This window comes from Macrobrachium nipponense, chromosome 11, assembly GCF_015104395.2.
Source record: "Macrobrachium nipponense isolate FS-2020 chromosome 11, ASM1510439v2, whole genome shotgun sequence".
Taxonomy (NCBI): Eukaryota; Metazoa; Arthropoda; class Malacostraca; order Decapoda; family Palaemonidae; genus Macrobrachium; species Macrobrachium nipponense.
In genome coordinates this window covers 59553739-59578738 of record NC_061087.1, presented here as the reverse complement: position 1 = coordinate 59578738, position 25000 = coordinate 59553739, and the positions used below count along the sequence as shown (strand labels likewise).

Below are 25000 nucleotides of genomic sequence, written 5' to 3'. Positions count from 1 at the left end.
AATCAGAAGTAGACTTCAAGAACAAATTGAGGGCGAGAAATTGTCCCACTACCTGTTGTGAGTGAAATGACTACTGAAAATATAGGAAGTGGAAAGAGGGACAGATTATTTCAGGTACTGATTGTATAACTACTTACATTAGTGATTATTATGTGATTTTAATGTCCCACAGAGTCAGAGGTAAGTGCAAACTATGAATATGAATATATTTCTTTAATACCAAAAGTGTTATGAGATGATGAAAACAGGGAAATGTTAAAAAATTCGTCGCTCAAAGAAATTGAAAGTATTGTTAGTAGAATGAATAATAATAAATCGCCTGGAAATGATGGTATTCCAGTGGAGTTTCATAAGAAATTGTGGCATGTAATAGGAATGGGTTTTCTTGAAGTTGTTCACAACTATTTAGAAGTATTTTTTTAGCAGACTCAGAGACAGGGTGTATTCCAAAGACTGGAGATATAAAGCTACTCAAAAATTGGAGATCTATTTGCATGTTGAACGTTGACTACAAAATCCTGTCTAAATTTATATGCAGAAGATCAACAGCGTGCCTTGATAAGATGATTTCCTCTGAACAGTTCTGTATTCCAGGCAGAAGTGTCATAGAGTGTAACACTCTAATTATAGATGTATTATATTTTGCTAATGAGTGTTCTAATAAGTGTGCTATTATATCTTTAGACTGGTCTCGTGCTTTTGATAGAGTTAGTATAAAGTTTGTACTTAAAATATTGAAAGCTTTTGGTCTTGCAAAAAAAAAGCAATTTGTTGGGTAGGAGGCTTATATAATCAGATAACTAGTTCTGTGATGGTAAATGGTTTATTATCCAAACCATATGTTGTTGAGTAGTAAGTGAGACAGGGTTGCCCTCTTTCAATGGTTTCTCTTTGCTATGTACCTTGATCCATTTTACAGAATGTTAAAAACTAAGTTATCCCCTTTTTCTTTATCCATGCCAAATGCCAAAAAGTTGTCAATTGCTGGATATGCTGACGATTCACATATTTTCATTGAGGATGAAACTGGTTTAAATGTGCTGGAAAATGTGATTCATGATTTTGAAAAAGCGTCAGGTGCTAAGTTGAACAAAAGCAAGACCTCAATATTCGGAACTGGGAGACGGAGTAATAGAGAAGACTGGGCGCTCCATTGGTTAGACGTGAACCATGATAGGATAAAGATATTGGGTGTGTATTTCTCTAATAATTATCAAGAATGTCTGCATTTCAACTGGAATTATGTGAAGAAAAATTTGATAAACAAAATCAAAACCCTATATAGCAGGCGTTTAACAGTTGTGCAAAAAGCTATTATCATTAACTCGCTTATTAGCTCACATTTATCCGATGCCAAAAGATTTTTATGCCGAATGGAAAACAATAACTTTTCGTTATATGTGGAACAATGGTTATCAACCAATTAAACAAGAAACGTTATACTTGGCTAAAGATCAAGGAGGGATTGGTTTGATAAATGTATTCGATAAGTCTTAAGTAATACTAGTATCCAGCTTTTTAAAAGTATACCTGAATGAGTCATTTGTGTAAATAATATGATTAATAGACCAAGTTTAGGTATTCCTGTGTCGTTTATAGGGACACCATATTACAGAAATATTTAATGTTATTTAAGGATCTTGTTCCACAGTAAAACCTTCCCATATATGACAAATAAGGATATGTATAATGAGTTATTTAGTGTCAACGGTGTAGTAACAGTTCTTGAAAAATACCCTTGTTATGACTGGAATTCAATGTGGAATAACATTAATGTTAAATTTATAAACCCTTATGATAGAAATATAATATATAGGTGTGTACATGAGGCTTTGCCTTCTAAGAAAAAGTTTTGTCAGTTAGGTATAGTAAATAATAGCTTTTGTGAAGACTGTCAAGATGAAGAGAGAATTCTTCATGCTGTATACTTTTGTAAGAGAAGTAATGAAATTGTATTGTGGTTGAAGAATAACCTACGTAATTTACGTATGTTCTATTAGGTTTCCCTAGATGTTAAAGATATTGTATTTTGATCTTCCACATATTAAGAAGAAAGAAAGAAATGCTGCTATTTTGAGCATTACTGCCTACATCGTTGAATTGTGGGTGAACAGATGTGTGAGGTTATATTACTATAAATTGAAGGAAAAATTAAATGGTAAAATACTGGCACAAAGATACTTAATTACTGAAACATGGAAGAAAAAGTGTACAGGTTTATTTTGTAAACATTTCTTGAATATGAATATGAATGATTTACTGTAATGTATATATTTGTAGTGTATATTTGGTGGTTCAGTAACTTTTGTTAGTTTTAAGCTATATTTTATAAATATAAATACACGTACATTCATTAACTATATAAGGATTTTTTTAATAAAATTAAAAAAAAAATCCTCGCCATTACATACTTCAAATAGAAGCTATCTTACGTTTAAGTGAAATGCGAATAATTGCCTTCCCGCAAAGAGTTAAAAAATTACGTTCCTAATTTAATAAGCCAAGTATTTTTATATGCCATGAAGTGTCCCAAATTGGCTTGGAATGTTAACACACACACACACACACATAAAGAAAAAAAAGTGGCACACACAGGTTTTTCGTCGTGTAAAGTAGCCGCAAGAAAGCATATGCGTATCACATTTTTTTTATATCAACAATGGTAGCCATGTTTATGCTAAAATACATGTATACCTTCCGAAGGAAGTACAGAGTAAACATGATATTTTGGCATTTTTATCAATGTAAAATCCTTTAGACATTAAATTATGCCATCCGCCAGCTGTATTATTCTTTGGTTTACAGTTATTTTTTTAATATAGTAATTGTTAGAAATTGGTTAGTTTCTATTCTGTTTTGCAGGAACATAATCGTTCAATGTATCTTTCTGTTATATATTCATGTGTTCCAGGTACTGAATAACTAACCCATTGTGCTCCTAAGATGTCATGGAGAAAAAGAAAATCAGCTCCTCCTCTGATTAAACAAAAACACTCAAAGCCGTGGGAAGACCCTCCTCGAGAGAAAGGGAGGCTCCAATCGTCAATAAGGGAATTATGGCACATCAGAACCGGCCGAACCGGGAAATAATTTGTTATCAAATAATTCCTTCACCAATGTGTTCTGATAGGTCCCAAGTATTCCCAAATACCTAGGTGCCAAGCGATTAATATCAAAACTTGAAATAATTTATTTGAATGACAAAATTCAGTTTAAGTGTAATCCTGCAAAGAGTCAACCATTTTTCTTACTAAAATATCAGTTGGAGATGTGGTATGTAAGGCATAGTCTTGCTACTACTGATTCTTTTAGAGAAGTTGCTTTGCTTTTGCGTGGAATAATCGTGAAATAATTTAGAGAATCAAATGAACTATCGTGGCCACCATCTGCCAATGATTTGGAGATCACATCAGCAGTGATACCTAATCAGCTAAGGACGTCTTGAGTATTGTAATGAACAAACAAATGATTAGCACGTCAGATCATGCAAATTGTCTTGTTCTGTTAATTGGGCAGGATATAATATATGCTGTGTTGTTACTGACGGAGAGAGGAAATCACCCAAACACATTTTGCTGTGTGTGACATTAAGACCTTTGTATCATTACAAACTACTTCTAACATTGTTAAACCGATTTGGTCACAGTGAAAGCAACTGCTTTGCAATGGAATTAGAATCTGCAGTAGACACAGTCTTGAAGCAAAAATCTACAGTATTGACTAATCAGATTGTTAAAACGCCATACAATGCTGCATTTCATTCCGAAAGGGACAACTTTAATCAACACTTACAGGAATTCATTGTGCTCCGTTCATCAACACTGCAGGAGGAATTATGCTGCAAGAGGTCCCAAGGGACTTACATTCCGTATCAATCAGCATCACTACCTACCGTTTCTAGGTCTTCTCTAGTAAGAAACAAGATCGATGTATCAAGAAGATGAGGACCAGTAATAACTTTGGATTCCATAGACGAGCCTACCAAAAATAAAGTTGCTTTTCCTAAAGAACAGATGTTCTATTTTGATCTGGATATTATGTCGAAAAGCTTGTGCGACAAGGAAACAAACTGTGCCATCCTTTGGTGGCTTCATTTCAGCAACAGGGATTGTACCACTCCGACAGACTACTATAGATAATTATCCCTGGATCCCAGAACCTATCACACAATATAATGTCAAAGAATTACTTAAAAGGCGTGAACAATCTACAAAAGAGATTGGCCAATTATATACTACTAGCAATTTACCAATCCTTACTAAAAACATATTCATCTGTCGCTTCATATAAGTGACTTCGTAGTGTTTTTTAACTATTATGTCATTGATGTTTACCCTATGGTATTCTTTTCCAAATGATAAGTCATATGTATATAGAAATTATAAATGATAAATTCGTAAAGTAACAATTTTAACACGCCAAACCTGTTGAAGACACTATAAAACATTTAAAAATTTTAGTCTTATTAAATCCTGGGGGTCCATACACATTCTACGGGAAAAAAAGATAAACCAGAGATAATTCAAAGAAAATAGAAAACACCACAAGTACAGAAGACTAAAACAAGCAAGAAAACAGCAGCATGCCTCTGCCACCAACAGATGATGTCTTCCCACAATGATACAACAAACGATGAAGAGGTCTGTAGTAGAGTAGAATAAGAGCTACTGAAAATTTTTATAAGGTAGAATTCAATCCAATGCTGAAATATGCGCGATGTAGGTAGTTTGATAACCATTGAATAGGCATGCTATATGCAAATCATTTACTTTGATAGATTTAATGTAATCTTTAAATAGGAAATAAAAAACATGAAAAAACATGTATCCTAGTTTTTGTCTATTCATTTCTGAACTCGATATTATTTATAACAAGATTAGGGAATTTACGTAACGGATGCTTGTTATTAGAAATAATTATCAATATTCTGTCGTGCACATATTGGTGTGATTGTTCGTGTTTGACCCAGATATTTTATTTGCCCTTGAAATATACTCTAACCTTTGACCTACGTATGAATATGGTGAAGATATACTCATCCACCGGTCCTTCGACCGCAAAAATGTTTACTTTAAATATTCAAAATTGTACTTATAAAACCTTCGATATGGAAATGGTGAAAGATGGAAGAGGGCCATTACAAAGACACAATGAGCATAATAACTATTTTTTATGAAAACGCTGAGACAAAAGAGAAACAAAATCCATACGAATTTTACTATAATTCAATTAAAAATATACTTCTGTCATTCATTTCCTTTTTTCACGTTGGGAACTTCGCCCTCAATCCCTATAATGAGTTGACAAGGATAACGTTGGACCTCAGTCAAGGTTTGCCTGTACAAATTATGATTGAGAATTTCCTAAAAACTCAAATACTAGTAAACTTTTCATTTTAGTAATTGTCGGAATTTCATTTCGTTTAACACGTGAAAGTTTATTTACTGATAGAAAATAAAGTCCACAAGTATCTCTTGCCAGTGTTGACTATATCATGCTAAGTATAAATAATATAAGACAACTTAAATGCTTGGTAATTAAAGACTTCAAATATTTTAGGCTATATTTAGTCTTCCTCAGTCCACTTTATAGGAGCTAGAAAAGGCTTTAATAAAACCTCTTCAGAATCTACTTGCATTCTGGGGGTGGCACTCCTGCGTAAGCCTTGCAGACCTCCGCTTTCAGGTTGCTCTGAGCATCTTCATTTGGACCCACCTATTAAAAGAGGAAAAAGATAATGAAATCTTGCTATATAACAGAACCTTATCTTAACGGATAAGAACAAAAGAAAACAAGGTCTGAAATTGAGGTTTCCTTTAGGAATTCGAGGACAGTAGGGAACATTCATCTAAACCGATAAATTTTGCAGATTATATTAGTGGTCAGTAAGGAAACTGTAACGTAAGAATGATAAGGTAGAATATATAATGAAAGTTTAAAGAAAAAAAAAAGTTCATTACAGAACGTGTGCACACACCCCATTGATAGCAATCCAGGGATAGAACCGAACTGAAGGCTGCTGGGCGTCCTCCCGAGCTCCTGCATCGTGCAGAAGGTTCTTTCCTTCCTCTCCCTCGGCGCAAGTCCTGATGGGATCCCACTCAACACCAGCTTTGGTTGCACACTTGTTAAAAGTAGAATAATACAGTTGTCACTTCAAGATGAATTTCATAGCCTGAAACAGACTTCGAAGTAAGTCTCAAGAAATATATCAAGTGCCTTTTGTTTTCATGAAAGGATAAGTAACAAATCAGAACCGTAGGGTTACTTACTCCTGCTCCATCATGAGACCCGGGCAGAAAACAGGCAGCGAAATCTAAGAATACTCCCGTTTCAGGAATATAGACTTGAGCGCACTCCACAATTCGGTTGTTGATGAATTCTCTAGCTTGAAAAGGCTCCTATATAAGGAATATAATTAGTGATTATTTTTTGAACTAGTAGTATTTCCTGTTACACCCTTTCTCTCTCTTTCATATATACACATATATATGTGTGTGTATATTATAAATATATTATATTATATATATAATAATTAGCATTATATGCTATATATTATATATTCGAAGATATTAATATATATATATTATAATAATATAGATTATATATTAATCTATTAATAATAATATAGATGTATCTATATAAGATTATAATCTATCTATATATAGTATATATAGATATATCTATATAGTCATATTAGATATATCATAATATATCTTTCTATATATAACATATATAGATATATCTTATATATAATTAGATATATATTATCTAGATATATATCTATATATTATAGTATTATCTATATGTATATATATATATATATCTATATAGTATATATATATTATATATATATGTATAATATATATACCTATATATATATATATATATAGAGATATATATATAGATATATATATATATATATATATATATATATAGATATATATATATACCCTATATATATATATATATATAATATAGATATATATATATATATATATATATGTATATATATATTAAGCCACAAAACTGGCAAAATTCATTATACCTTGGGAAAGTTTAGGCCCAAGGGAAATTATGATGAATAACCGCATTTGCCTTGGCCCGAGGTCAACTTAGACCATTCGCTCACTTGTCAATTATAATTTTCTGGGCATAAGTCTTTCCGTGGCATAAAGAACTCGATTTTAATTATATTTCCCTCTCAATACATACATATTTAAAATTTTACATAATAAATAATATACTATATATATATAATATATATATAGATAATATATAATATGATATATATATATATATATAATATTATAATATATATAATATTTATATATATCTGTGTGTGTGTGTGTGTTACAGGGAATATGTGAAATTCAGGGATTTCTCAAAATCCCTAGGGCATTGTGAAATAACAAATTCTCTTAGAAACTTTTGATCTATATACAACGAAATAGCTATTCATCTACACTGTTTAGCAGTTTTTGGTACTAGTCCATTTGGGGTCAAATGTGTTTCGCCGTGTTTAGTACTAGCTCCTGGGGATCAAATGCACTTATGGACATTTGATCCCCCACGGGTTAGTACTCAACACGGCGAAATACACTGGAGTTCCCAGGGGCTAGTACTAAACACGGCGAAATAGTGTAGATGAATCACTGTTTCACCGTGTTTAGTACTAGCCCTCGGGCTTCAAATGTTCCTAAGCGAATTGGTCATTTTACATATTTGTTAGAGATTTCGTGAAATACTTGATTTCACATGTTCCATGTAACGTGCATATTAAAGCAGTTATTTTAGAAAATGGTTCATAAGTGTGAAATCTGATAGCAAACAGCAGCATTAGTATGGGCTGTGGTGGACTGATGTGTAGCTTCATGCAGGTATTTAGAAGGAAACGTTATATAAAATCATAAAAGGATAAAGATATTATACAAGAGAAGTACAATATACATGAAACCAAAGCATGAACGTAAGAGGGGTTTGTTGAGTTAGGTTTTCTTTAATGAAGCGAATACAAAATGTGCATGCGTGAAAAAAAGTGGAAACGTCCTGCCTGAGGTGTCTGACAAACATCTGTAAAGAAAGAAAGAAGAGCTAATTGTGATGACCGTCTAGACACAAAAATGTGGTTAGAGTAGGAAAACTGGCCAGTGGTCATCAAGGTGGGGTGACTATAAAAAGAAAATGGGAAGAGAAAAAATGAAAGATAAGGAGCACATTTGAGTATTCTGGACGAAGACGAAACCTAACCTAATTGTAGGGATGCAGACCGAATGATATGTAAAGATGATGGAATTTCCTTCGCACGTTGTCCTCGTTGATTGAGTAAGGACAATAATATTATGGTTGTGACATCCCCACAACCCCACAACCTCTCTCTCTCTCTCTCTCTCTCTCTCTCTCTCTCTCTCTCTCTCTCTCTCTCTCTCTCTCTCTCTCTCTCTCTTTCTCTCTGAAATCACTTCCATTTAATAGAAAGTGTGCCGTGTAAGAAATGAAATTAATAGATATATGCGTCTGATATACATGGAACAAAATAAGAAACAACACAAAATGCAGTTTCGGAAGAAATATCGTACCTGGGTGAAGCCATATGTATTCAGTTCGACTTCCATGATATCTCCAATTTCCTTATATGTAGGATAAAGCTGTTCAGTCACAAACAACTGGCACCAGTAGCAGTCGGGATCATCATACACCAGTACTTTCACTGGCTCTGCTTCTAACTGGATAAATAGTGAGACAGGATTACACAAACAGTAAAAAGCATTGATCTGTTCATGTGTACACCACTCAGTGAGTGTGTGCTTTACCTTGCCTTGTAACTGACCACTGTCTAAAACTTATGCAGTCAACAGAACTTTGCTAGGTCATCCAAAATTCTGAAGAACTACTTGTTTTTTTATGGTATCTCTTTCTCACTGACTAAATATTACAGGCATAACCCCCTAAGCGTGTAGTCTAGTAATAAAACTCAGTGTTTTCAAAATGGTGAGAAATAAAAGTCGCTAGGACAGATAGTATATTAGTTGTTCAAAATGACAAGGTAAAATATTCTTCATCCAAGCTGGTATGCACCACTTAGGGCCGTTGACGAATTTTGATAGCTACGGCATCTACCTAACAGAGTGGGTTCCTAACATATTTTTTTCAGTATATGTGAACAGATATCACATGGAATAACGACAAAGCGAAGATTAACATCATACGGTCCTACAAGCAGTAAATATCTGAAAATGTTCAGGTTGAATGTGCGGTTTATGATGAAACTTTCAAAAATCATTGTATTTTTTCGTGATATATCGCTGGCAAAAAAAAACAATTTTTTTGTTTTTAACTGAAGTTACCTTGAAGGCCTGTACAGACGAAGCCGCAGCTAACACCAAAAGGCAGAAATTCATCGTTGCTCTGGTAATCTTCGACGAGAACTTGATTGATGGTGATGTGATGTCCTGCAAATTAAATTTTTGCTGATTTATATAAGTTATGCTCAAGAAAACCTTGGCAACTGATACGAATGATTTTTAATCTTCTTCGGCATTTATGAATAGACTCCACTACTCTGGTGGTGATAAACTTAAACTACTCCACAGGTGGTTTTTAAGTGACTACGTAGGCTACACACGGTTGTTGTTGGTGAAGGTTTAGTGGGCATACCCTTGTAACGTTTTGTGCTCTACAGCTGGTCCGCTGGTATCGTGGGTAGAGTCGTGGCGATGAAAAATCACTTACTCTGTAACATGATCAGTTACTGCTGCAGTGTGGGGTCTGCAGTGAGAGATTGAAGCCAACATTCTTTGGATGCTTGAATTTCAAGTCAATGGTTCCAGTGTGCTTGTTCTATATGAAAAGGTTTCATTTAATGAAATAATAATAATACTAATAGCCCTCACAATTTGATATTACAATATGAAGATGTGTATCTTTTGGAAAAGTTTTTTGTCCTTCTGTGTGTGTGTGTGTGTGTGTGTGTGTGTGTGTATGTAACTAGCATAAAGAAAAGTGTTTCATGGTTTTGATACAGTTCTTGATTGGATCAGTCGTTGATAATCCAGTGAAAAGTAATTAACTACTATGTCCAAATCAACTCTCTTTTTAGCTTTCCATTTGTCGTGTTCATATTTTCCTTGCGCAAAACGTTTTACAGACCACTTCAAAACCATATCATCTACGATATCCAAGTAGATATTCTACAAAATTTTTCCTATAAATACAATGCAAAGAGCTTAATCTACAGGTGGTATTCCTTGAGGTCACGCGTTTCTTCCATAGCAATGGAATTGACAATGCTCCATTAACGCAGGCCATCCCAGTAGGACATTTTCAGTCAACACCTCTAGGGGTTGTGTCTGTGAAATTAGTGCCTGTTACTAAGTTTGCAGAGTATCAGCATCCATAATCTTGAGAGGTAACACGGAGTCATCCTCACAGTATGAAAGATCTTTGATCACTTTTTCGTAAAACTCCAAGTCTTCTCGGCAGTCTTAAGAATCGCGATTCTCGTTAGTTTAAGAGAGGACGCAATGTTCTTTCATAATTAGCACTTTTATTTGGGAACACTTTATCAAAAACTTAATATATTTATAGGCTGTTCTAAGGAATATGCACACGTCATACGTAATAATAATAATAAACAACGCTTTACAAATAACAATTACGTTTTGGCAAATTTAGGAGACAAGTAATACCCTTCTTATATAGCTTTTCTGATAGAAGAGCAGAAACATCTGTAAGCCAAACTCTGTTTTAATAGAAATATACTTCAAAAAATTACAAAGGGCCCTGCCACTTTTTGTTTCTTACATAAAATAATAATAATAATAATAATAATAATAATAATAATAATAATAATAATAATAATAATAATAATAATAATAATAATAACAGCGGCACAAGATCAGGCCCTAAGAACAAGATATGTTCAAAGAACGATAGACGGAAATAACATCTCTCCCATATGTAGGAAGTGCAATACGAAAAATGAAACCATAAACCACATAGCAAGCGAATGCCCGGCACTTGCACAGAACCAGTACAAAAAGAGGCATGATTCAGTGGCAAAAGCCCTCCACTGGAGCCTGTGCAAGAAACATCAGCTACCTTGCAGTAATAAGTGGTACGAGCACCAACCTGAGGGAGTGATAGAAAACGATCACGCAAAGATCCTCTGGGACTATGGTATCAGAACGGATATATATATATATATATATATATATATATATATATATATATAATATATATATATATAGTATACGTGCAAACAGACCAGACGTGACGTTGATTGACAAAGTCAAGAAGAAAGTATCACTCATTGATGTCGCAATACCTTGGGACACCAGAGTTGAAGAGAAAGAGAGGGAAAAAATGGATAAGTATCAAGATCTGAAAATAGAAATAAGAAGGATATGGGATATGCCAGTGGAAATCGTACCCATAATCATAGGAACACTAGGCACGATCCCAAGATCCCTGAAAAGGAATCTAGAAAAACTAGAGGCTGAAGTAGCTCCAGGACTCATGCAGAAGAGAGTGATCTTATAAACGGCACACATAGTAAGAAAAGTGATGGACTCCTAAGGAGGCAGGATGCAACCCGGAACCCCACACTATAAATACCACCCAGTCGAATTGGAGGACTGTGATAGAGCAAAAAAAAAAAAAAAAAAAAAAAAAAAAAAAAAAAACAATAATAATAATAATAATAATAATAACAATGGACTAACACCATTCAAGCAATTCACCCAAGTTTTTGCAAGTTTAAATGTTCAAAAGAGCAGTAAAATCGGACAAAGGCCACTTCCCTGACTTCCGCTAACTACACCTATACTCAAGGTATATTGCCAACATAAGCCATGCCTTCGGTGGGTTTTATTGCGTCGAGGAGAAAAAAATTCACAGTTTTTTCTCACAGAAAGTGCCACTGTCATTGCAGGTGATACACTGGAATTCTTGTTTTCCCTTCATAGTCGTCCTAGGGCTTTGCCAGTTTCAAATTCCCATTTCCAAAATTGCCCGAGCAATTCAATGTTAACGTATGGAGGAACTGAATAAGAATAATATTCAAACAAGCGATATCAGTACAACTTTACAATGAGCTCGGCGCTCTAATGAAAATGGAAAAAGTAAGAAAACTACAGAACATTTTTCAATTTCCGCATCGTTCTGAAAGTCCATATTCATATATTCTTCCTGACATGTCCTATAAGAAAAGAAGAGAATTGTGACAGTTTGTAGCTTCATTGTTACTACTATTGAACAGTTTTTGCTGAACTTGAGGGCAATCTTTCTCCCTCTTTGAGGAAATGGCTGACAGTGCTATGGGTGACACTTAGCTACTTAGTTTTCGTTATCATGTTCATGGTGCCTTATCTCTTTAAAAAAAATCTGAATTATTCAAAGTTCAATTTGGGAAAGGATGAGAAGAACAATGTGACAAATAGCAATAAAAGAGATGGTACTAGTAACTAAAAACGTTTTGGAAATATTGAAATAAGTCCAATAACCGCACAATATTGGAAATATTATTGCCTGAAAAGCATCACACTAACCACCAAGGTCTTGTCATAATACAATTTTTTATTGTTTTTGTGTGTGCGTATCTGTTGTCAGGTATGTTATATTTAGAAAGTCCTTTTCAAATTGTATATGACTCAGATTATTAAACTCAAATTATCTTAGCTAAATCTTTAGTTCTGTTGTCATTTTCCGTATCAAACATAACTTTTCTGAGATAATGAATGAAGCGCAGCGAACCAAACGATTTCTAGAGTAACTAGAATATCAATGAACCAATAAAGAAAGAAAGAAAGAAAGAAAGAGACCTCCTTTACCTTGTGCTGAAGGCTGGGAAGTAAGGCTTCGCATAACGTCCCGTCTTTTATAGTACATATTCCATTCAATCAACCAGAGACGTGATTGGCTAATACTAGATAGTCACCTGCTTATCTACTCTTTTCTTTTCCCTCAGTAGGATGTTTACTTATTTCATGTGAGTTTTAGACTTCAAAATTCATTTCTGTAATCCTGTTGGTATTGACCATTGCAACATTCTGATATTAGTGTCAAGTTTAGCTGTAACTAACTAGCCATTGTGTAATCCATTTCATGTCATGAAAACTTCAAAACTAAGTGTTTTAGGCTTCCAAAGGGAGTACTACTGGTAAATTGTATAAAATAACAAATGACTTGTTACCGGAGTAAAATGAGCATTGAAAACAAAAGAGACATATATTGCCGAGAAAATCACTCGCTCTGTTCTTCACGCTGAGTTTTAAATTGTTTATACGTAGATATATATATATATATAGATATATATATATATATATATATATATATATATATATATATATATATATATATATATATATATATATATATATATATATCTATATCTATATATATATATCTATATCTATATATATATATATATATATATATATATATATATATATATATATATATATATATATACACGTGTATATATATATATATATATATATATATATTTTATGTGTGTATGTATATATATGCATATATATATATACATATATATATATTATATGTGTATATATATATAATATATATATATATATATATATATATATATATATATACTTATATACATACGAACGCACCCGTACATTAAATGTCCCTTTCGGTGATATTCCCGAGGTAGAGCAAATTGGATATTAAAAGATATTTATAACTTAATGTCTGTAGATATATATATATATATATATATATATATATATATATACACATAAATATATAATATATATATACACGTATATATATATATATATATATATATATATATACATATATATATATATGTGTGTGTGTAAATGCGTGCGTTGCTTATTAGGTTATTGGTATCCTACTTGGGAACTTGTTACCTTGGTTAAAAAAGTGCGCAATTTGCTTTATAAAAGATAAAGATGGGAACATTCCCACGTATTATCGTTGTTGGTATTGTGGACGTATACTGTAAGATAATAAGAGAAAATCGTGATGTCGCATAGGCTCTGTGGGAAAGTTTCATGTTCCCCAAAGATTTAGAAGCTTAGACACATATGGATAAGTATGGGTTTAGCAGAGTCTCACTGTTGTCGGCTCTAAGGACTTCGACCCGGCATCATATCTTGTTGTTTATCAAGAAAAAGTAGACTGATAAATGACCTAGTGATTGTAACTTTCCAGATATATTCTGGTAGTTTCAGTTATAAGTTAAGCCTCATCATCTGGGCTTTTAAAACTACGTAGCTGTACAAAACACTGACTGGAATATGTTCAGATATCAGATACTATTTCCACAAGGGTTATTGTTTTATGACCAAACATTTTTTTTTTTATAGATATGAGATGCTGTACATTTGTACTATTATTGCCTTGCTTCTTGACCATTGTCTGGTTTATTTCAAGTCAGTCTATGGTATCGTGAGGTTTATTCTAGAAGGAACCTACTGCAGCTGGTAGAAAATTCTATATTTCAATATGTTTTGTGTATTCAGAGGTTATTGTTAACTAAGTAGAGTTGATTCTATATAATCGTGGTTGCCTCATGAAACAAAATATTGCTTAAACATAACTGAAAGTAACTAGGACGCAAGCGGAGCTTAGTTTTGCCTAAAAAACCTGTGGTGACACTAAATTATACTTTCGTGGACCAAGATTAATCCTATGATTAGGTATTTTCTATGATTGGACCTAGTGCCTCCAATATTCTTCCTGAAAAGATAACGGTGGGAAACTGTTAACCAGCCCCAAGGCCCAATTCACCGGTCTTCTAGAGTTAAATAGTCTTCTTTTATATTCTTTTTCCTGACAGCTATCATCCTGAGACACTCCTCAGACTTCCCTCTCGTTCAAGGGATAATAAAATAAACAAATACGCTGTAAAGTTGAAAAGTATTCCAATCATTTTTGCATCCGTTGTTTCAAAAACATATCTAGTGTCCTACCTTACAAGTTCTGGGCATTTTTGCCTTGTTTTTCGAAAAATTATTTTTCCAGAGAAGCGTAGATTAAAGAAAAAATAAATGATGTTTGTTCCAAAGGATTCCATAAATGATAACAGCGACCAAGTGACAATCAGCCTCCATCCTTATATTGCTCTAAAACATTGCCGAAAAGTTAACCGTCAATCACAGTATGAATACCCAAAAATCAGGATCGGGCTTACTTCCAGGAAAAATCCACACAGAAAGCAATTAGGTAGTCATTGTGATCTTTTGAACCAAACTATTTACACCCGATAAACATTGAATTTGGAACTATGGATATAAATACAGACTTGTTCATATTGTTTTTATTAGAGTTGCCTACAGTTTGGTTAACCATAAGTCTCTCATATAGAAATGACATAACCTTCATAATAAATTATTTCCCTTATGTTATTTATGGCGTATTTAGTGAGCCTGGACTACCTTATAGAGTGTCTCTGAATATGATTTAGGAACATCAGTGTTTTCAGTTTTCCAGAATACATGATCACCTAAAATAAAAAAACTAGTACAGTGGGCAGACGATGCAACTCTTTTTGCTACTTTGCTCCTCCAAATACGATATGAAGTTACGGCTAACGCTAACTTGAATCGAGATATGGAATGGATTTGCAATTGGAGAAGTCCAGCAAAACAAAGCTTATTTTGATTAGCCATATGCTGGTTTGCATACGTAACAATGACAAGTAAACTTAAATCTTAAAGTAAAACATCTAGTACATTGCAAAAAAATAGTATTTTGAGCTTAAAAAGTAGATCGTCAGTTTTTTTTTTCTTTTTTTCTTTTTAGATAAGCAGTTAAGTCTGCATTTCTTAGGCCGGTGAGATGAAAGTCATTTATTACTGTCCTACAGTTTCCACTTTGATCATAAGAACGACATATTTGCATAGGCCTTATATCAAATCTATGAAAATTAATGATGCCAAAATTAACAAATTGCCACCCTACGCCATTTACAACATTCTTGTACAGTACAGTCAAGCACAAAAGTAAGTTTGCCCAACCAGCCACAGAGTGAATAATAATTACCTGACTCTGAATCACCAAAGCAGGGGAGTGAATGGGAAAACCTGTGAGTTGATTTACTTTTGCGCGGTCTGACCAGAAGTCATCAACCTTTCAAAATGTAAATAAAAACATAGTGCTGGAAACAATCTTCAAATATTGTTTTACACAATGTTTTAAAGCTAACCAGTGATTTAACCCCGCTAAAGGCATGCAATATTACATGACATATACACCAGCATTTGTAATAATACACAGACACACATGTATGTGTGTGTGTTTGTGTATTATTACAAAATATTAACAGTTTCCTTGTTCACAACGTTGGTGTATAAGTAATAAAATATTGCATGTCTTTAGCAGGCATAATTTGTTGTTAGTTTTGTAACCATTGGATAAAACAGTATTCGAAAATTGAAGGGGTAATATTTTTTCTTTCTTTTTTCTTTTAAGTAAATGACTTCTGGACAGACTGTGCAAAAGCAAATTATTTCTCAGGTTTTCCCATTTACTCCCCTGCTAGTGCAGCAGACAAATAGAAAAATACTACAGTTTGTGATAAGCATGAAATTCTGCACAAGCACTCATTTTAACAGCCTTGTTTGAAAAGTTGTTTCGATTTCTGACACTTTCAGTCAATCATTCTTGAAATGATTGACTGAAAGACATTATTCAGATAATGTCTTCCTGAGTAGAAGAGTTAATAGAAGTATCACCAGAGCTCCTACTATTATATTTACCACTGCAATAAAGACGGTGTACAAATTGGAAGACATGAAATATGTTGCTTGATAACTCTGCAACTAGAAAAGATTTTGACATGAAATTTTTATCTATGCCTACATTTACAAGGCCAGAGAATCTGTTTCTAGCATTTCTATTGGGCTATTATCAATATTGCATCTTGGACAGAGATCCCATAATGCTACTGAAAAGTATGCATGCGCAAAACTATAATTGAGTATGATAACAAAATATCTTATCTATCTTCGAGCACTGTCTCAATGTCTTTTTTTTAACCTGAAATGAATGCAAGATTTTAAAGATGCACTGTGTCACTCTTTCAGATGTATCTGAAGCATCATATGCAACATTATAGGTACACTTCACATTATGATTGCACCTCACATTTGCAACTACACAAAGCTGTGCATGTAAGCCAAAGCCTGCAGCATTTGCACTTACCAGGGCAACCAGAGTAGCGATGTACACTATCTCCTTCCTTAGGTTTTGAGAAGCAGTTGTACTGCAGGAGGTGAGCAATAGCCAGGTCTGACTTGGATGAGCCAAATCTTTGCTGTTACTTTATGTCAGCTCCATGCTTAACAATACTAGTGAACTGGAGCCGACTTTGAGGTATGGCATCATTGATTCATCCTTCACCAAAGGTGCCATCAAACCTGGACTGATGATCCAGAATATGCTTCTTCAGTATCTTCGCTGCTTTAGCAATCACAAGTGTATGTAGAGCAGTTAGATACCTGAGATAGGGCTAAAGTTACATCGTTTAGCAAGGCAAGTAGCACACTTCTATCACTCTTGTATGTTTCTAATTCAAGGATTTCTGCTAACAATTTGTCCTATAATCTTGTATTTACAGTGGGTGAGGCAATGTCCAATTGTTCCACTACCTTCAACTGTAGATCTTTGCTTTCTTGCACGATTAAGTTTTGCATTATTGAACATGACCCTACAGCTCTTGTAGCATTTTGCCATGTTTTGTTGCAGTGTTGCCTCTAAGCCACAGTCTTCATCCAGACTTGCTGGATCAAAGTTAAGTAGCATTTCACCAATCTCCTGGCACATGGTACATTGGTTATGTACAGACGCCAAGGGTGAATTTAGACCTTCAATTTTCTTGTCTTCCTGGCAAAGACAACATTTTTTCCAGTCGGTTTTCCTTTTGCCTGTGATTGAATTTACACTTACCATTATGAGCTCTTGACTATGGCCGAGGGGCTATCCTTTTGTCAAGATTTTTAGTCTTATGAGATCTTAATGAGTTTCCCTTGGCTCTCGATGGGCCATTTGCATAGGTTCAATCGGATGTCAATCAGAATGCAAAATATATTTAACAATTATATTTCAACAAATATTCTCTTATATCAATATATATATATATATATATATATATATATATATATATATATATATATGAGATTATGTCATACAAAATAAATATTAACGAAACAAGGATCACAGCATTATAAGAAATAGATGATTAGCGACACGCTGCATTAGAGCTGACATCAAGCAAGGCAATGCAAGTCAGGTGTAGGGAACCATTATCCTTACAGTAATTAGGCAAGAGAGATGGATTCTGTAAATACATTAACTGTAAATACATTAACATTCAAGCATATAGATCTATATAAATATATAAAAATAGATTAAATATAATAAAAAAATTTAATCATAACAAAACACAATAGAATCTTACAAGCCGGGCAGTGGAGGGCTGCTTTGGTAGTTATCTGTCAAGATTTCACAGCTTCACCCTATGCCTGGATGCTATAGAACACCAACTACCCAAGGATACAAAACTGGAAGTTAAACTGATGCCTTTCAACAACTCCATCTATTGACAAGTTGGTTCAAGGCTTTTTAAAGGCTTCGACACCTTTTACCACCCTAATCTGATATGTACATTGATGTATGGGACACAACTAAGTTCGGTCACCAAACACCTAGCACGATCATTCATCCAGTTCCAAGTTCCATTCAAGTCCCATGTGATCTGTACACCATCCGGGTAAGTATATGAACAAGCCATGTAGAGCCTAACTTACCCTTGGCTCAGCCTCCCTCACTGGCACCTCCTGTCAAAGATCTACAATTGTAGGAAGTGAACAACAGGAAAAGCATGCTAAACAGCATAGAATGAGTCATGACAATGAAGCATGCATTTTTGTGAAAGTATGTCACCTGTATCAGATTGCCGATAAGTAATGACCATGAAATTCAACAGGAGACTACATGAGTGCACTCACATACTGAATGATGGTAAATTACTAGCAAAACTAGGTGCAGGTGATGCAATTGCACAGGAGGTGATATACCATCTTGTATGTCTCACTGGCCTTTACAATAGGGAAAGGTCCCATCTTAGAAATTTTGAGAAAGAACAATGTCACAGTGAAGAACTAGATGTATATCCACTGGTTCTATCAGAGCTGGTTAATTATATAATTGAAACTAGCCTGAGCTCAGATGGTCCTAGCATATTTTCTCTTACAGACATATCCCAATTATACCAGCAGCACCTGGAACAACTGAGCATTGCCTCACCCGCTGTAAATACAACAAGATTAAAGGACAAATTGTTAGCAGAAATCATTGATTTAGAAGCAAGAAAAAAGCAAGAAGTGTTGTACTTGCCTTGCAGAAAGATGTAGCTTTAGCCCTATCTCAGACATCTAACTACTCAGATACACTTGTGACTGCTAAAGCAGCAAAGATACTGAAGAAGCTTATTCTAGATCATCATTCCAGGTCTGATTGCACCTTTGGTGAAGGATGAATCAATAATGCCATACCTCAAAGACTGCTTCACTTCACTAGTATGGTCGAACATGGAGCAGACATAAAGTCACAGCTAAGGTTTGGCTTATCAAAGTTAGACCTGGCTATTGCTCACCTCCTGCATTACAATTGCTTCTCAAAACAGAAGGACGGAGCAAACGTACAGCGACACTCAAAGATAGGGAAACTCCTTTTCCAGCGTTCATGCCAAAACCAAGAAAAATGCTTCATGATCATGACATGAGCATTTAATATAACAAGGTGCTGGAGATATCAGCGAGACTGATTACAACCCTTCAGCAACTACGGCTACTATGTCTTTTCATAGGACCAGCATTTTGGTATTCCAGCACCTTGCCAAAGACAATCAGGGGTAAGAGCGTCAGCCAGTACAGTTTGGGCCAGGGATTGTAAAATCTGTACCTGAGATACCAGACTCCTTCACAAATATCCACCCCTGCTTCCTTCATGTCAAAAAATGTAGCAAATGGTGCTTCAGATACACCTGAATGGGAATTTCACTGCACTAATAGGTGATACCATGCATCTTTAAAATCTTACGTTCATTTCAGGCTTAAAAAAAGACATTGAGATAGTGTTCAAACACAGATAAGATACTTTTTTATCATACTCCATTATAGTCTTGAGCTTGTATACTTTTCAGTAGCATTATGGGTCCCTTTCCAAGATGAAATATTGATAATAGCCCAATAGAAATGCTAGGAACAGATTCTCTGGTCTCATAAATGTTGGCATAGATAAAAATCTTTAGTCTTTATCTTTCTTAATTGCAGTTATCAAGCAAAATGTTTTACGGCAGCCATTTTGTACACCATCTTTATCACAATGGTAAATATTGCAGTAGGAGCTCTAGTAATATCTTCAGTCAACTCTTCTTCCCAGAAAGACATTATCTGAATAATGACTAATGTATTTATTTCAACAATAAATTACTTGAAGTGTCAGAAATTGGACCAAACTAGCGGTCATTTTGAAAAGTGGCGGCCATATTGAAATTTTGCGTGGACACCTAGATCTTTCAATAAGCGGTTAAAATGAGCACTTGTGCCAAATTCTATGCTTCTATCATAAACTGAAGTATGTTTCTACTTATCTCATGCACTATAACCTCTAACAACTACACCATCAGAGGGAACGAAGAGGACATCGTTGCTTTCTTTAACGAGGCCCTGCAAATCGTCAAGACAAAAGGACAGAAGAGGGAACACGAGAGACGCCACAGGCGTGGGGCGCCTGGCAGGACTCACCGAGGAACCAACTTTAGGCAATTTCTTTTGAAGTCGGAAAAGAAAGAACTCTGTAATAGAAATCCAGGATTTGATGAAGAGCGTTGTTCGGGACACTGGTGTAAGGAACAAGAATTAGAGTTAAGTTTTGTGTGGAAATTTACGATGTGTTTAGTTTTGTGATTATGGAAAAATAGTAAAGTTGGTTATTCATATCCCCCCCAAAAATATAAGACAAAAATCCCCAAAACATTAAACAAAATTGAACATTTTTATTGTGTAGATATAGGTAATTTAATTAGATTTCTGTGTGAAAGGGTTTTTGTGTTTGATTTTACATGTGTGAGCGACTTTGTCTCCAGACGAAGAGCCCGAGAACAGGATCTGACACCTATTAAGCTACATATACCGTTTAGTATCGAATTCTCTATACATCTGGTATAACTTCCACTCAAGAGGAATTATAATTGGTAAGTGATTTTCCCAAGGCACTTGATTATAATTCCCCTTGAATGTTCGTTCTTCGCAAAATATAAGGATTTCGTTGTTATAAGGTATTGATGGCTTTATATTTAATATAAGAATAAAAATTACAAACATACAAATAATAAGTCACATATTTCACTCAATATCGGATTTCCCATACCTTGGGAATAGTTTTCACCCAAGTGGAATTATCAGCGCCCCTCGCCCCGGCCGCCGCCCCGACACTTAATTATAATTACCACTGATTGTTAGTTGTTTCCAGGGTATAGGAATTCGTTATTCGGCGATATATGTGGCTTAATATATGTAATATAAAAATGTCACATGTGTAAGTGACAAAAATTTACACACACACACACACACACGTACACGCAAATATTACGCCACAAATATCGTTTAATATCTGGTCCCCATACCTTAGCAACAACTAACACCCATTGGGAATTACAATTAACAAATGCTTCCCTCAAAGCACTTGATTATAATTCCCTTGGGTGGTAGTTGTTCACAAGGTATAGAACCCGATATTAAACTATTTTTGTAGCTTAATATTTGCGCGTGTGTGTATGTGTTTGTTTGTGTGAATTTTTGTCACATACACATGTGTCCCTGTGACATAAAATCACAGACACACACCACACACACACACACACACACACTAATACACACACACACACACACACACACACACATATATATATATATATATATATATATACATATATATATATATATATATATATATTATATATATTATATATATATATAAAATTCCAATTTCACAGGTGAACGGTTCCATTCCTTTTGAGCGAAGTCATTTTGAACTAAATATTAAAAGCGAATGATTATTTCAGCGAAGGTTGATTTTAAGCGATTATCGCGAATGATTGTTAGCTCAATTTGCCGTTAATATTTAACTACTTGAATGCAGTTAGCTTATTTTGTCGTTAATTGTCAACTACTTGAATGACTTTTGATGATTTGCGCATCACTTCTTTTTCTTTTCTTGGAAATTTCGAATAATTATGTGGTCAGTTCTTAGAAACATTCGGAATGAACCCATCATGGATATTATAGTTTCCAGTCGTGGCATAAACAAAATAGCTTATAAAGGTTATATTTATAGAAAGGATAAAGCTACTCAAACGACAATTTCATGGCGTTGTGAAGTGAAAGGTTGCAAAGGGCGACTGAGTACTACATTGGAATACGAAGGTGATAGAAATTGCACCGAGAAAGGCGAAAACTCGCATGCACCTGAACCTGTTAAAGTTGGCGAAGAAATGGTTAAAGAAAAAGTTCTCTGAGCTGCTGAAGCAACACATGATCCACCAAGACGCTTACTTCAAGATGCTATTGCTGTTCCACCAGATGAACTTGCTACAAAGATTGGATCAGGAGCGAAATTGAAAAGTAGCATATCTAGGAGGCGAAGAGTTATGAGAAGTTACCCTCCACCCCTTGTATCAGCTGCATCCATTGTTATCCCGGAATCCTTGCGGTGTACTTTCACTGCTGACAACTTCTTTCTCTATGACAGTGGTATAAGTGATGAGGATAGAGTTATAATTTTCGGCACTAATGAAAGTCATGCCTGGCTGAGAGACAATCATCACTGGTCAGCTGACGGAACATTCAAAACGGCTCCAAGTACTTTCTTACAAATTTTTACAGTACATGCGTTGATAAAGGTAATACCTTGTATATATGTTTTACTCACGAACAAATGTGAAGAAAGTTACAAAGTAGTATTCAACAGATTGAAATCCCTAAAGCCTTTGCTAGACCCTATCTCCGTTTTGATAGACTTCGAAATTGCTTCAAAAAATGCAATAGCATGCGTATTCCCACGCTCAAGCATATCAGGATGTTTCTTCCATTTAGGACAGAGTTTATGGAGAAAAATGACCAACGTACCGCTGAGAGAAAAATATGTAAAGGAAGAAAATGTTAGGACGTTGATCAAAATGATGACCTGCACAGCATTTCTCCCTACGGATGTCATAAAAAGGTTTCAAGCAGTGCGTGATTTGGAAAATTATGATGAAGATCTCGACATTATTTTCGATTATTTTGAAGATAACTATATTGGTCGCCCAATAACAAACAACCGTAGGACAACACCCAAATTTCCGTTAACATGTCGTATGTTTCCGGCTGCGGAAGGATGGCACACTGCTTTCCAAGGAAGTCTTTCGTGTAGTCACCCAACAATTTGGCTCCTAATAGAGGCTTTAAGAAGGGAAGAGAGGCTACAAAGGACGAAATATTTGGGAATAAATTTAGGAGAACTTGTAGGTAGGAAAAGGAAATGCGAGAATTTAGAAAGAAGATTTAAAAGCGTTATCGATTCTAAAGGAGATTTAGAAATTACTGATTACCTGAGACACCTTGCGTGCAATATTACATTTTGAATAAACTTCTTTTGGTTCTTTTGGTTCTTCGAAACCTTTATAGAATTTATAGAATTTATCTTTTATGTAAAAAAAATTAAAGTACGTTCTAGTACATTCGCATTTCTATCACCTGTTTCTAGTGTATTTTTGTTTATTATAGTTTCGCTCAAAATGACTTTTCTCAATTTGACTTCGCTCAAATCGACTTCGCTCAAAGCATCTTTCAAAAACTGTCTGAGGTTCGCTCAAACTGACATCGCTTAATGGGCGTCGCTCAAAATGCTCATAATTTAACTTCGCTAAAACTGACTTCGATGAGCTTGGCATCGCTCAACTTGACTTCGCTCAAATGAGTAGACTGGCAGGTGAACAAATAAGCGCTTATTTGTTAGTCCAGCCAAGCTTCAACTTTATTTCCGACCCAGTGGCTTGGAAATAAAGTTATATTAAGGTTTCTGTTTAGTTTTGTGATTATAGACAAATGCTAAAGGTAGATAGTCGTCTCACCATCATAAAATATAAAAAACAAAAGGCTTAAATACGTCTTTTTAATTTGTATTGTGTAGGAATAAGGAATTTTATTAAATTTTTGTGTGAAAGGGATATTGTGTTTGCGCTTACTTGTGTGAATGACTGATTCTCCTCCAGACGAAAATTCTTAGTTCTACTTACGTTTTCCCCTATCCCATTTGTTCACCAGATAGGACCCAAGAAGCCCCCAAGACAAGGCCACGAAAGTGAAGGTCAGGATAAAAACATACATTTATATATATATATATATATATATATATATATATATATATATATATATATATATATATATATATGTATGCTGTCAAGTACACAACACGTAGTTAGAGGTGGATATCAACCAATATATATAATATATATATATATATATATATATCTATATATATATATATATATTATATATTATTGATATGGGGCTAGCAACCTCACCCTAAAACCCTTGCTAAAGTCGAAAGGAGCTACCACTCCTAATTGGAAAATTCTATATATATTTATTTATATATATGTGTGTGTGGTTGTGTGTTGTGGGGTGTGTGGTGTGTGTGTTGTGGTGTGTTTGTTTGTTTGTTTTGTGTGTGTGTATGAGGTGTTTTGTGTGCGTGTGTGTGTGTTTATGGCGAGCTGTTATTTTCCCACCACAAATAACAGAACTGACAAATGTGACTATTTCATCTTAAATCATCTCCAAGAGAGACTGTGCAGCTTTATGATCAACCTGCTAGATCTAATCACAAACAGCATAATGTAACAATTAAAGATCAAAATGGTATGCGAAGATAAGATGGCATTTTACAAGACAAGAAACGTTAT

General features: G+C 34.5%; 1 protein-coding gene across 1 annotated transcript; it reads right to left on the bottom strand.

Moving 5' to 3' along the window:
* Nucleotides 1–5549: 5549 nt before the first annotated feature.
* On the bottom strand, nt 5550–9455 carry LOC135206215 (gamma-interferon-inducible lysosomal thiol reductase-like). Its single transcript, XM_064237601.1, has 5 exons — nt 9348–9455; nt 8580–8726; nt 6273–6401; nt 5978–6124; nt 5550–5715 (listed from the first exon to the last, which is right to left on the bottom strand). Exons 1-5 carry the CDS (start codon nt 9399–9401, stop codon nt 5629–5631), a joined length of 564 nt encoding a protein of 187 aa, XP_064093671.1. The 5' UTR covers nt 9402–9455; the 3' UTR covers nt 5550–5628.
* Nucleotides 9456–25000: the final 15545 nt, after the last annotated feature.